The sequence below is a fragment of the Chelonia mydas genome, chromosome 22, assembly GCF_015237465.2.
Source record: "Chelonia mydas isolate rCheMyd1 chromosome 22, rCheMyd1.pri.v2, whole genome shotgun sequence".
In the NCBI taxonomy this organism is placed as follows: Eukaryota; Metazoa; Chordata; order Testudines; family Cheloniidae; genus Chelonia; species Chelonia mydas.
In genome coordinates, this window is record NC_051262.2 from 12,176,043 (window position 1) to 12,191,589 (window position 15,547).

Consider the following 15,547-nt stretch of genomic DNA (forward strand, 5'->3'; position numbering starts at 1 on the left):
TCCTGGTCTCTCACCACTTTTTACACCAGCGTAGCTATACTAACTTCACTGGGAGTTACTAATGTAAATGAGGAGTATAATCAGAGCACACTCCGCCCTTATTGTCTGTGGTGCCAGAACCACTGCAGCCTTCTACTCACATCACCATCTAGCAACAAATCTTTCCCTCCCACCCTAAAGCCAAAGCCCTTATGATTTCCTCAGTGACAAGCAGCAAATTGATGGAATGGGACCAAGAGAGGGGGAATGAGAAGCAGGGCTAAAGAGAAGCACTGAGCTTTACACCCCACATTTACTTCCGTGAAAGAATATCCCTTTCTTTCCCTCACCTCCAATTTCTCTACATGACCAATCTTCTCTCAGTCTCACTTCACAAGAATGATGCCCCAGGGCAGGGTGTAGGAGAGGGAACCTGTGCTATTTCAAACAAACAGCTCTTTTTAAACTCTGCTGCCAGACCTTCAGGTTTTATGAAAACAGGTAGTCTTTCTACGAGTAAGAACCTTCCTAGTTTAAAGGCACAACATAATCTTGCCAATGCATTGTCCCTTTATTTCCTGCATGGGTTGGCTTTTATTTCTAGAATCAATAATACTGGAGATGGGTCTACTGAGGAGTAGTCTCACCAACTAAACCTGGTGCCAAATGCAGAGTAATACATAAGGGAGTGTAATACGCTACCTGAGAGCTTCTTCCCGACATGTAATTTACATCCCAAGATGGTCTTCTTTGGATTTTACAGAGACAGAACAAGCCAGCAGATGAATGGCAGAGGAGTCTAATTAGGACCACAGCGGTCTGAATTTATTAATCACCATCTCCTCCCTACAACCATTCACAAAGAAAGGTGCTCCTGATCCTTTCCCTAATTTTAAGTAGAGCTTGACATTAAACCGGAACTCGAGGTCTTCGCTTTGAGTACTGGATATCCCACAGCTAGCTGACAAAGGTACCAATATCACATCACATGTGCTGGAAACAAAAAACTGATCCCATGATCATTCTTTATGGGGTTTCTTGTATGTTCCTTTGAAAGACCTCATACTAGCCACTGTCAGAAAGGATCCTGGACTAGCCTGGTCTAACCCAGTTTATCAATTTCTATGCCTGTGCCAGGGAGGGGAACAAGAGCAAGACTCGACTGCATTGTTTCGCTCTGTCCTGGCGGCAAGAAAGAATAACCATGTAAAAGTTGGTCATTTGTTCACTTCTATTAATTAAAATACATTAAACTTAAACAGCTGAACTAGGGAGTTCTAAGAAAACATTGTTATTCTGTTCTTGACTCCTGCACCTCTGTTCTTATGAAACTGGGATCTCGTAACAATATGCGATCTTGCATTGGATACTTAATCCAGTGGCATACAACTTTGATGATCTGGAGAACCGTGACTGACTGGAGTTATGAAAAACCACACCCAAGACGTGTTGCTGGTTGTTTTCAAGGAGCTTTGGCACTCTTGTGACTTAGTATCATAAATTCATGAAATACCATAATGGAAATGTTGCAATGAAATATCAGAGCAGCACACCTTGATTATGTGGAGTCTATAGATTCAGTGCGACACAGAAAGAGCAACAAGTTAATAATTAAGTGACAGCCTTCAGTCATCTCTCCTGCCTTTATAAAATTCATTCCAATCCTTGATGTTTCTATTTCCTTAGTAGGAGTCTATGCTTGTAAAGGTGTCTTGAGACCTCTTGTGGGAGACCTCACTTTGCAGTCTCCATCTTTCCAGCCAAGGACCAGGTTGTACTGTAGATCAATAATTACATTTTATCACCAAGGGAACACCTTGCATCCCTCAACAACCGACCTTACTCCCACTCTAAGCCAGCAGGGGCAAGAAGTGAAAATTAGTCTGAGCTGGGGAACGAGGAGGTGTCACCTTAACTGTGATTTCCGTATTTAATTTCATATTATGCAGTCCCCAATGGGGACTTAAGTTCTAAAAGGACAAAATTAAGAAAAAATCCCTTCTCATATCCATTACAGAGACTGGGGGGGGGAGAGAAGAACAACAAAAAACCTATTGTGCTCTTGGCCTTAGGCCATATCATCAAGAAATTCATATTTTACTTACACAGGTTTGAGCTCGGCCCATATTAGAAATGGAGAGTTCCAAGGAAAGCCTAGACACTAGCCATTCCGTAGGTTGCACTTTTCCCTCTGATTCATTACCGGACCAATACCACAATGCTAGGAAGGGCTGTGATTCTGGAGGTGCGGTCTCCTGGACGACAGGAAGAGTCAAGGTCCTAGCTTTTCATGGTCACGGACATTTCATGGTACTTTTAAGGGTGTTTGACCTCTGACTGTTTGAACAATTACTTTCTGACTGAAGAGGTTATTCTTAATTTCCCCTCCTACACATTATTATACATGTGAAAGACTGCATGAACAGAACAGCTCTATGTCACCACCCAGGAACAGTCAGCAGTGAGTCTGATCCATTAGAGAAACTCTAAAGTGCTTTGGGATCTTTAAGTGTTAGTTATTACTTGAGCTGGTTGGGAATTTTCTGTCTGACTGATTTTCTGATGGAAAATGAAGGGGGTGGAGGGGTCAGCAGCAAATCAATATTTTCCCAAATTTTGAATATTTCACTTTTTAAACTGACCCCAGAAGTTTCATTTTGTATCGGTTCCACATAACATTAAACTGTATTTGCCTATCAGCACATTGCTTTACAGGAGTTGTAACAGTCCTTCAGGAAGCCCAGTCCATAGGCGAGAATGGGAGTCTGAACTGCATCTTCCATAATGCAATGCAGATTTCCCTCAGACTGAGTGGTGGTCATGGGAGTCACACGTCGCTGGGTGCATTATGGAACTTGACCCATAAGGGAAAACAACTCCCATGTTGCAATGCACCACAGTGGAAAAATGCAGTTTTATATTGAACAGATTTAAAACGAAGTGTTTCAGGTCAGTTCAACAAACCGAAACCAGACATTTTGATCTCAAGAATTATTAAATGTTTTGTCTCAATCAAAAATGGCAACAAATTCTGAATTTCCTTTCCAGGCAAAATTTTGAAATGTCAACCTTTTGTCCCAATTTGCAATGACAACAAATGTTGGAATGTCCCACAGGATGGAAGTTTCAAATTTTACTCAACTCTAGTTATTACTTCAATGTATGGGTTCTTCACACAAATACTCCGAGATCAGAATTGTTCAGAGATTCTTCTATTCATTGGAAACAGAAGTCATTCCTCCAACTCACAGGGAAAGGTTAGTGCAATATATAGTGTCTTGATAAGACTTGGTATCAATGGCATTAAAGAGCATTCACAATTTGCGCCTGGATATCCTTACTATATACAGGCATGGAACTTTTAATCATTACGAATAGGAGCATCTGCTTCCCTGGAAACAGCACATTCAACCCCTGTGGCTGAGTGCCTCATTACACTCCAAGCCATTTCTGGCCATTTTAAGTGCAATGACGAGGGGTTCCCAAGTGTCCTTTCAAGGCCTCACTGGCTAGAAAAACAGTAGTTGTGTCAAAGCCACAAGGGCTTTACGGCTCCCTACATTGGCATCCCATAGAATCGAATCAAGTTTCAAGGTCTCAGACCTTAACTTCAAAAGCGCTCCATGGCTTGGCCCCAGGATATCTGAAAAATCTCAAGCAAAGACCGTGGTCGACAATTTCGCTCCCCGGCACAATGGAACTCTCGACGATAAGAGTAAAGCTGGTCTGTGCAGGAGACAGAACTTTCTCCAGGGATGGTCTAGGACTGTGGAATGAACCTGTCCAGGGACCATCACAAATCTCATTAATTTACACTCCTGGTGCAAGGTGCATTTCTTTGACCTTGCCTTCTCTAATGAAAACAAAGCAACACGTACGGTTGTATAAATAAGTTTTAAAAAGACACCACCAAAACAAGACACTCCACTGCACACCCTTCTCCCTTGGGGGAGAGGATAAAAGAACAAAACAAGATGTGACAGATGTGTAGTCACGTGGCTTAATGCACTACTGGAAAGTGCTCAGATAGCACAGTGACAAGCATTGCATAAAAACCCTATACCAAAAAAAAAAAACAAAAAACCCAGAACAGAAAAGATGGGAGGGACTAACGTGAACAAAACAGGAAGAGTGAAGAAAGAAGAATCCTCCAGGGCTCCATCAGGGACATAAGGATAGAAACTCTATTTTCAAAAGAAACTGAAATGAAACAACCTTCACATCCTAAGAGTGGGAATGAGGAAATTAATACTCAGTGGGTCTAGTCCGCCTTATGGAGCAATGACCTGCAAGAATGCCCACATCATTAAATGTACAAGAAAAGATATTTTGTGGAAGAAAAAAATTAAAAAGGATGTAAAGAGAATTCTCAAGATCACAAAAACTATTTGCCACAAATTAACTGAAAAATTGGCTAAGCTAGCTGGCATTGAGCCCAAGATCCTGATTGGTAATTTTCAATCTAAAAGCAGTTTACATGGACTAAAATTACACTCCATGAAAGAGACATAAGAGATATGCCAAAATATTCAGCTGCATTATAATGGCACTAAACAGTACTGAGATACAGTTCTCAGACCACACTGGGAATCTTTTACTCTCATGTTCACAACTTCACTGAATACACAGACAGGAGAAGGGTAGCTGGATTTATGAAACAGAAAGTTAAACATTTTAAGTTTGCTCGATCACAATCAATTTCTAGTCATTAGACTGGTGTTGGCTGCCTAATCCCCAACCCACTGAAAAGAGTTGCTCAAGGACCCTTAGCTTATTGCTACTTCAAATAAAAATGTCAAGAGTTACAAAGAACACACATCTATTAAAGACACACCTCATTTTCCTGTTACCACTCAAGATATTTCTATTACTAAGCACCCAATGGCAAGCCAGAGACAGTATTAATATCCAGTTACTAGCAAAAATATATATTATATTAGTTCAGTATTTCTGCTTGTAGGCTGTTAAAAAGTTTGGTCCCATCAGAGCAAACAGCAGGCTTCTCCACACGTATCACAGGGCTGGGGAAGGTAGAGAGAGAAGAGAGAAGGTAGGGTGAGGTCTAACACAGCAAAAGGCCACTGGAAAGGAAAGAGGACTGGAAACTGTTCTCCTGGCTAGCTCCTGGCCACAGACAGAGCATCTGCAGGAAATTTTGGCGGAAGTAAAGGCTTAAGTCAGGAAGTCATCTTTCTCTATGAAGACGTGAAAAGCCAGGACATTGCACAGAGTGAGCAAGTAGTATAAACACAGATACATTCCACTAGGCATACCAAACATTTCCTGTAATTAACAGGGAACAGTCTGACTATGTGACGGTTAAGCAGCTTTAGAAAAAAGTTAGTTGAGGTTCAAGGTATTTGGATATGGCCAGCATGGCTGCCGGGTCACTAACTAGCCAGGGTTCACTATGGAGAAGCCCTGGCTAGCTAGGACTTGGTAAAGGGTTCCACAGTATTAGTTTGTCAGCAGGAACATTCTAAAATGCTTATGTTTGGTCTTCAGGCAAGTCGTTTCCTTGTTCCTTCCTTCTGGAGATGACAGATATACAGCAGGGCAGGCCTGACCCCAACATCAGCTTCCAGCTGCACCGAAACAGCCCATACTCTCTCAAGACCAGATTCAGATCCCTAAGCAGGGCCGCCGGGGGGGGGGGGGGGGGGGGGGGGAGGGGGGGCAAGTGAGGCAATTTGCCCCAGGCCCCACAGGGGCCCCCCACGAGAGTTTTCGGCAGCACTTCAGCAGCGGGTCCTTCAGTGCCGCCAACACACTGGGAGCGAAGGATCCGCCACCGCTTCTTCCGCTTCGGCAGCAATTTGGCGGCGAGGGGTCCTTCCACTCCATGTCTTCGGCGAAGTGCCGCGAAGACCCGGAGCAGAAGGACCCCCACGGCCGAAGACTCCAGGCCCCCTGAATCCTCTGGGGGGCCCTGTCTCTAAGGAAGGTGGTGCGGCAATCTGGGAAATAAGTTTGTCTCAGCTTATGAACGTTCTGATTTGTGAAATGTTTATGATTTGAACTTTCAGTGTGTATGACAGCCCCCATTTTGGTAGCAGAAACAGACTGTCTGGGCAGCTGAAATAAGGCCATCAACACTGCACAGTTCTATCCTGACGGGACACTAGGATTGCTACTGGCAGAGCCACTTACGTAGCAACCTCTGCCTGAAAGGAAATAGTGAGGGGTCAGAACATGGAAAATCCTCAGTGGAAGAACTGAAAAGGTGTCTCCAACTGCTTTTAAAGGGACTGGCTTCTTGGCTTAGAGTGTATATCAATTTCCAAAAACAAGAGACAGGGAGGTTGGTGGCAGGCGGGGCATGCCTTTCCTCATGGGGGTGGGAGGGATGGATTGTATTCTGGCATTTATTTTGCATAGATCTGTAACTCTCCTGCCAAGACTGAAGTAAGAGTCCATTGAAAGATTCCTGTGCAAAGCCTGTGTTCCTTACTTTGCTTACCATATGTCCCCAAAGAATTAATCTACAAATCAGAGCGGCCACAGGAGGGGGAACTCTGGGGAAGCATGCATAAGCAACTCTGAGGTTTGGAAAGTCTCGGTACTGCTCTTGGGACTAGGGAAATTGCACTGCAGAGAGCCAAGTCCCAAGGAAGGGTTTCAGGTAGGGAGTTTGCACCCTGACGTATTCCCTAGAGGCTCAGAGCTAGAGACAGTGCCTGGGCTCTGCCCAGGCAGCTCCAGCTCACTTGGAAGCATGCAGGATCCAAAGGTTGGTCCACTTATTATAGTCGGGTGACTGTCACTACAGAGCCTCAGCTAGGTCAAAAGAAAAGGAGTACTTGTGGCACCTTAGAGACTAACCAATTTGAGCATAAGCTTTCGTGAGCTACAGCTCACTTCATCGGATGCATACTGTGGAAAATACAGAAGATGTTTTTATACACACAGATCATGACTGTGCCTACATATCTATTCAGGGGACACCATCACAGGGCCTAATAACATCAGCCACACTATCAGAGGCTCGTTCACCTGCACATCTACCAATGTGATATATGCCATCATGTGCCAGCAATGCCCCTCTGCCATGTACATTGGGCAAACTGGACAGTCTCTACGTAAAAGAATAAATGGACACAAATCAGATGTCAAGAATTATAACATTCATAAACCAGTCAGAGAACACTTCAATCTCTCTGGTCACTCGATTTCTGATCTCAAAGTGACTATCCAACAAAAAAACTTTGAAAACAGACTCCAACGAGAGACTGCTGAATTGGAATTAATTTGCAAATTGAATACAATTAACTTAGGCTTGAATAGAGACTAGGAATGGTTGATTCATTATAAAAAGTAACCTATTTCCCCTTGTTTATTCCCCCTCCCCCCCCACTGTTCCTCAGATGTTCTTGTTAAACCCTGGATTTGTGCTGGAAATGGCCCACCTTGATTATCATACACATTGTAAGGAGAGTGATCACTTTAGATAAGCTATTACCAGCAGGAGAGTGGGGTGGGGGGAGAGAAAACCTTTTGTAGTGATAAACAACCATTTTTTTCATGGTTTGTGTGTATAAAAACATCTGTATTTTCCACAGTATGCATCCGATGAAGTGACCTGTAGCTCACGAAAGCTTATGCTCAGATAAATTGGTTAGTCTCTAAGGTGTCACAAGTACTCCTTTTCTTTTTGCGAATACAGACTAACACAGCTGTTACTCTGAAACCTGTCAGCTAGGTCAGTGACAGACTGATCATCTTCCATCCCTATAGGTCTCAGGCTCATACCAGTTGTAGGCCCAGCTTACCTTTTGACTACGGATCTCTTTAGGAGTGATAATGACACAGCACGCCACAAGCGTACTGTGCAGGGGGAGGGGAGGACAGTCAAAAGAGAAGCACTCCTGAGGGAGGCTAAAAGGGGAAGATGAGCAACCATGGGCTCTGTGGTAAATGGTCTTCCTTGAAAGACGTTCTGTTATGGCACATCTTGGGGGTGAAATGGGAACTAGAAGATGTGAGCTTTTCCTGGCAGAATCATGTGCTGACTTACATGGGCCTGAAGACTCTGAGAACACAAGGATGCAGCAAGATGGGAGTTCAAGGGATGCTACCTTACCAGAATGAAGTAAACAGAGTGAACGTTCTCACCAAAATAAAATTAATGTGATCATTTTGAATAGCTATCTATATAGTTAAATCCTCTGCAAGGGATTCATGAGGAACTGAAAAAAGTGAAACTGCAAATCATTAAAAAAAAAAAAATCCCACTGTCCCAGACAGCTCAACCACCATGGTTAAAACAAGATGTAGACAGTTCTGCATCAGCACCAGATTGGACTGACTTAAGTGTGTTGATAAACTGCCTTGACTACTTGGTGGTAGAGAGATTCTCCAAACGCAGCAGGTCCAGCAAGTTTTCCCAACTGGTAACAGAAGACAGGAGAATATAGAAGACAGTCTACACTTCTTACACATGGGTTAGTATCCAGCAGTTACATGCTTGCACATTTAAACTACATAAAAAACCCAGCTTCCCTCTCCTACTGCAAAGCAAGCCATGCAGAGCAAGTAAAAGGCAAAGGCCTTGGGCGCACAGGCAGACAGCATGGAGCAGACAGGAAAGATGCAAGGCTACAGTGGCTGCTTTAGCTTACCATATGTCTCGGATCTACTCTCCTCCGAGCTAGACTGTGTCTTCTTGGAGGAGCTATCTGCACAAGAGCAGGAGAAACGGAGAAAGAGAGATATAGAAAATATGGAGACCAAACATGAGAAAAAAAAAAACACACTTCAAGGAAAAAACAGAATGATTTCTATGATCAGGTTAAATCGTGAAAAACACAAATAGGGTATGAACAACACATAGGTGATAACACTTGGAATAAGTTAGTGTGAACACAGGTAACCCCATACTGAGAGGGTCTATCACAGAAGACAAAGTGCAGTAAATGAAGTTCTCTCCTATGCCAACAAGTGAATTAGAGAAGTTACTCTAGATAGAAGTGTTGGGGACATACAGACGCCAGGGCATTCATCTCTACCATAAAACAGCTTGCATATATGGAAGTGCACAATGCTTGGAATCCACCTTTAGAAAGGCAGGAGTATTATGGAGGCTAGAATAAAAAGTCTATCTACAAGACAAGACCACAGATACCTTAAATGCTAGGGCAGACCAACAGCCCTTAAAAGCAAGAGAATGGGTACTGGGATTAAAAGGTCCCAGGATCATCTGCTTTGCTTTCCAGACAGCCAAATTCTAAACCTGAAGTTCAAAATCCTGTGACCGTCTCCGACGCAACCCAAATCAAAATATTTTACTTTTACCTAACCCTAAAGAGAATGGAGATACTCATTAAATTCCCCCTGCCTCTGGAAAAGTGCGTTTTAGAAGCCCACTTTAAACGTATTTGTTCTGCACACTAGAAAGGAACCACGCAGCTAGTGGCAGAAATGTTACAACACAGTTTGCAAACAGTAGCTTGATCCACTCTGTGCAAGAACACATCCTTCATATCCCAGTCTACAAACTTCAGATTCTACTCTGACCTGTTCCACAGTCCCCAGAGAGCAGCAGGACCAGAGTGCACAAACATGAGAAACACACACTGCATGGGGCCAGCAGGCTTACACGCAAGAGCTTGTCAGACAGTTTTAAGAACACACAACAGTCACTGGGTTAGTGGGTTAGGGAGAGAGGAAAGAATCTTTGCATGCAGTCCAGTGCCCAAGACAACGTTAGACTCTAAAACTAACAAAGATGGTCCAAGTTTCACAGAAGGGCATAGGAAGAGGATGAAAGAGAAAAAAAATGGATACCACCTCCATCAAAATTAAGTTTTAATTTAAAAATTCAAGTGCAGCTTCATCCTTAAGGCTGCAGAGAGGGTTCAAAACCCACTGGAACTAGAGGTCAGTTGCTGCTGTGACCACACGACCTTTTACATGTCCACATTTCCTCCACCAAGTAAGACCAGCCACAAGCTAAAATATTTGCTTCCTGAGCGTTTGGGCTATTTATTTTATTTCTTAAAAACAACCAACAATTTAGGTCATTGACTGGGGCTACTGGTCTAGATTTGTTTTTGCACAGATGAAAGCCACCTCGTGCAAGGTCATGCCAGAATCAGTCGCTCACCTTTGCTGCAAAGTCTGGGTATAATATTGAAGAAGAATAAAAAAAAACAAAAACAAAAACTTTGCAAGCATCAAATAGAGAACAATGGCTCCTGAACGTTATGCCGTTTAGAGCTCATTTACTCCAAACCCCAATAACTTTTAAATCTTGCATTCTCATTGTGGAAGTTTTGAAGCCTTTACCTGTCGGATCGAAGTCGTGTGTGCTACTGCAGCGTTCAACCTTCTGTTTCTTGTCAGCTGGAGTCTCTCTGCTCAGAATGCTGCCATGCCTACGTCAAACAAAAGCAACTGATTTGGGATCACTTCACCACAGGAGCATCGGTTACAGCTAAAACTTCACAAAGAAACTGCAAGTAGCCTCAGTAACAAAACCAACAACCAAAAAAAAAAAAAAAAAAAAAAGATACTGAAAAGACATTAAGCAACATTTAAGTTAACAGTCAAAGATAGACACCAAATTATGAAGGGGAGAAGAAAGTTCTCTCCCCCAGATAAACAGTGCATTTAACCTTTTATCTTTCCAAGTGTCAAAAGCAATTAAGCTTATTGATTGTGTAATAATTTGCCAAATTTCACTTTAAAAATGAAGCCAGTTTATACTTTACAAAGGGGCAAAAGAACATCCCCAAAATCATCAGTTCCCCCCAACCCTGCCTTAAAACTTCATTTCAAAACGGAGACAAAGATTTAAAACAAAAAGCCTTCATACAATAAGAATTTGTATAGCAGGCACGAACCTAGAGTCACTTTCTAGGACCATCTCAAATCCCAGATAAGTTGAGTTGGTGTGCATAGCAAAAATGCTAAAGAAACTGCAAATGGTAACACTAAACCATACGGTATAAATGTCACCAGCTATATTTTGAACACTCAGTCCCACTGATTCCAAGACCAGAAGGGACCATTGTGACCATTTAGTCTGACCTTCTGTATAACACAGACCAATTTGTGCACTTCATTTACTTAAGTGAGCTATGGACACTGCTTCCAAATATGCTTTGAGTAATTTTATTGTGCAAAAACGCCATCTTGAAGCTTGCAGTATAGGTAGGCAACCAAAACCCCATTGTCTTACCTTGTAGGTTTTTTGAGAGGAAACCTGGAAAAAAAAAAAGTGTCATGAAATACATTTTGCTTCTTAATATCATAGTTAATGTTAATAAAGACATTCTGCACGTCTAATGTTTCTCGTAAGAAGATCCCCAAATCCTTTACCTTCCTAAAAGGACAGCATAACTCCCTCTTTGAGCTACCACTATCTTCATTTTACAGTTCGGTAAACTGAACTAAAGAAAGTTTAACATTCACCCAAGGTCTCACAGCTAGCCAATGGAAGATCTGGGGTTAGAACCCTTGAATCCAGTACCCCAGGCCCATGTTCTTATCAGTAAACACCATACCTCCCAGGAGCATCCTCTCTCAAAAGGAGAAGGATGGAAATCAGCAATTTAGACAATTAGGCAAAGCAATCAGGAGACCTAGAAATTCTGTTCCTAGCACTGCCACACGATTCCCACATGTGACCTTTAGCATGTAACTTAACTTCTATGTGCCTCAGCTTCCTTATCTGCAAAATGGTAATAATACTTCCTGAACTCTCAGCAGTTTTAGAAGGCCAAATTCAATATTGTTTGTCAAGTGCTCTTAGATTCGTATCTGGAAAGCAGTAGAGAAGTGAAAAGTAGTATAGTAAAACTGACAGATCATTTAAGGTCACATCTTGGCCTAAATTATTGTTACTAGTAACGCTTAAGATTACCATAAATGAAAGATTAGAGGGAAATATTTTCCTCTCCCCCTCCCCCCCCCCCAGTTTGTTTGCTTTGTGCATTTGACAGCACTTAACATAGAGTTGGCTTTTCCTGTTTTGTCTGGGTCTTTCACACAGCAACAGAAGAAAGGAAAAGACGACTAAATTAAAGAAGGCAAATGTAATACAATAAAAATTGGAAGGCAACACTTAACTGATTTTGTTTTATCTAATAGAGTTTAACTGGACCAAGTTCCTTTAATAAAATCTGCTCAGTCTCCTGTGGAAAGGTTGTGTTTAAAAAAAAGGAAAGGCATTTTATTAAAGCGGGCCAGTCCCGAGACTACCATTTCCACCCTCAGATTCAATAAGCAAGTTGAACCCTGAGCCCATCAAACTGACTGACTGGGCCACATTCAGAATCAGCCTCCTCTCCCAAATGGTTTTCTGGACTAGCAAGGAGTCTCCCCACACAAGATGACAATTTACAAGCTGCTTCATGCTTAAAGTTCTCTTTTTCCCAAGGAAAAAGCGGTTGACCACCTGCTTTCTGCCCAATACCAACTGCATCTCCAGTGGCCTGAACAGAAGTGAAGCCTTTATACACCTGTGACACGATCACAATTACTTTAAAATGGTAATTAAATTCAACCTGAGTTTATCACTCACCTAATCCCTCTCTTCACGTAAGAGGAACCCACATAAAGGTGTACACACACAAAATGCCCACCACTTGTGCCAATCCTCTACTGAAGCACACTGCTATAAACAAATCCATCCCTTCCCACAAAAGGGTGACAGGAGAGGAAACAAACTGAGATTACAACTCTCTAAAGGAGCATGTTTTCCATTAAAAAGACATACATACACCAAGCCAAAACACACTGGCTGTAAATACAGCAACAAATCCAAACAAAAGGCTGTGAAGATCCAAACATGGAGAATGCATTATTGGCTTCTCCTTCCCCCAAAAGTTTAGGAGGAGATCTCTTGCTTAAAAATTTAAGAACTATGTCCTATCTGAAAGACACAAACAAGAAATGCTTACCCAGCCCCACCTCTCCCCATTCTGCTCCACCTGGACAGTTCACCCTCCCACTCTGTACAGCATCCCTGGCTGGCTGGCACAGAACTAGTTGAATATAATAAAGGAGACAGCCTTGAACCCAGTGCAGAAGAAAGGAGAAGGTGTTTCAGGCAGCTAAACCTAACCTAGTCCTACAGATTCAGTGATAAACTGAGATGCAATAACAAAGGGTCTGACTCAAGAGTAAAATGAGTTGACAGTGGATCTAGGGAGAACAGGAGGGGCAAATCATTAACTTGCCAAAGCCAGATGCAAATTTCCTCTTACAAAAAAAAACTTACAGTGTCACAGGGTGTGTCACAAATATTTGAGTGGCATCTGATAGCTGAGGCACCCTAATTTACGTTTTGTTATAACGTGTTTTGCAAAACCTAACATTAAACAGAAACATTTCAATGAAAACAGTTTTGCCCTACAGCGTTTCTAACTCAAAACGTTGCCGCATCATACTAATGCAGCCAGAAAGCAAAACAGATCACAAACCAAAATAAAATGGTTTTAGTTTTTGCACTTCTCTATCCTCCACCTAACAGCAGAAATGAGGAAAGTAAATTGAGTTTTAGTGATGTAAAGTGTTATGCTACAATTTGTTTGTTTTCAAAAAGAATACATGCTTATGGACTTCAGGGTTTTCCTATAATTAAGGCCCTGATTCAGCAAAGTTCTTCAGTACAAGCTTAACTTCCATGGGACTGTTCATGTACTTGAAGTCAATGGAACAGCTGATGTGCTTAATCGTTAGGCATGTGTTTAAGCACCTTGCTGAATCAGGCAGGGTCCAAGCCTCAGAGCATTCCTAGATGACAAGTGATTATTATCCAATGTTTACAATGGGCCTGCTCATCCTGGCAGAATTGCTACCCGAGAAGAAAGCAGATTGGTTTCTTTTCCATGGGCTTCAGCACTAATCCTGGGATCGCACGAACACAGTGTTTATCACCTTTAGCCTCTGTCTTTCCCTCATGAAAACTCCACTCTCCAGAACAATGCCGCATGCGTCAAGTGGTGCACTGTTCCAGAAGGATTCTGGGATAGATTCCCGGAAGCTCCCCAGCCACTGGCTGCAAGCCAATTTCCTGAGTTTCTTTTTTCTCAAAAGAAAAAAAAAGGGGGGAAGAGAAGGGGAGGAAAGCAGGGCAGGCAGCAGGTCATGATCACAGTGAAGCCTCTCACAAGTCTATGCGTACGTACCCAGCAAATTCTGTAGAAATACAGGGAGAGACGAGGAGACCTCAGGGTTCTTTCCTCCAGTGTACAATCACTGCATTTCTGCCTTGAATTACTGAACTTTACTTCAGAAGTGTCTAGTCCAGCCGACAGAACAGGACTGGATAGGAACTTGGTCTTTGTTCAGCTATGTGTTAGAGCTGAACCAGAGATAATCTTCCTTATAGAATAAACTCTCCAAGAGCCCTGAAGCAGTTCCAGACCACTGAATTATAGAACCACAGAAATTAAGGGATGGAAGAGATCTTCGGAGTTTAAGACATTCAGTAATCAGACTGGGGAGCATTCAGCACAGGCGAAGTTTCTCCTCTTCCCACATGCTCCCCCTGTGAATAACTCCTAGCATTTCTTGGTTTGCTGAAGATATCCTTCCATGCTTAAATACCAAATCACTTCTGTACTATGGTAATAGGCACAGTATAAAAAAATTAGACTGAGAAATGATGCATATTGAAAGTACATCAAAAGAGATTCCACAATGATGCAGGCAGAGCTGCCACGTGACGCAGTACCATTTGGAATATCTGCAGGGGATCCTGGTCCAGCAGTTCTCGGGATTTTCTTGCACTCTGAGGTACTTTCAAGCATGCACCAGGAAGAGTCAGAAAGATTTCTCTTTCAGGGAAATAGGGAGGAATGGTGCTTAACTGAGAGAAAAAGATAAAGCTCTGAGTGATTAATATAATCTTATTTCTCTGCCAGATGCCCACCACAATGGGCAGGTATTCAGCAAGCGTTCACATGCTTTAACTCAATCTTTATTTGATGTTCACCCTTCACCCCACAAAAGCCAAAAAGTTGTTCAGAGGTAGTGCTGAAAGCTCACCTTGAACTTACCCCCTTGTGCTCAAACACAGTAGATTGTGCATTTCACCTACCTTTGCAAACCCACTGCAGGCTGAGGCTAACAGCTGGAGATTCAACTCCAAATCTGACTGATAAAAACCTTTGTGGACATTTTGTCTGATGTGCCGTTGTGCATCAGCACATTTTCAAACTAGTCTTTCTGCCCTCTCTACGACTCCCAAATACCAGAAGTGATTAAGAACTATATCAAATTTCATTTGCAAGACATTTAAAAATCACTTGATTTATTTGACTTAACATGTCAAAGGCATGCTTTTAACAGTCTATCAGCCATAAGTATGACAAGTAAAATAAGTTAAGTAACAAGCAAATTGAAACAACATACACAACCTGTAATATTAGAGACTGAAAAGTACACTGCTCTAAAGTATCTCTCTCACTCACACATTCACCCCCACTCTGCACTGGACCAGTGCCTAAAAACCACCACCTAAGCCAAGAGAAAAATAATAGTTTTAAGATTGTGTGTGTCAAAACACACCAGGGCTAGGAAGGATTCCCAGCTTTCCAACAGTACAAAGCATTCCATTCTA

General features: G+C 42.3%; 1 protein-coding gene across 5 annotated transcripts in view; it reads right to left on the reverse strand.

The window, feature by feature from the left end:
- Nucleotides 1–15,547, reverse strand: part of ARHGEF12 (Rho guanine nucleotide exchange factor 12) — a 103,105-nt gene that overhangs the window by 52,617 nt on the left and 34,941 nt on the right. For 3 of the 5 annotated variants that reach the window (XM_037882415.2, XM_037882416.2, XM_043534265.1), the window contains exons 2-3: nt 11,159–11,182; nt 10,264–10,352 (exon numbers count right to left, since the gene is read on the reverse strand). In XM_037882415.2, the coding sequence (XP_037738343.1) occupies nt 10,264–10,352; nt 11,159–11,182 (113 nt within the window). Of the gene's footprint in view, nt 1–8,597; nt 8,655–10,263; nt 10,353–11,158; nt 11,183–15,547 lie in introns of all 5 variants that reach the window. The other 2 variants (XM_037882414.2, XM_037882417.1) reach the window with 1 other exon arrangement.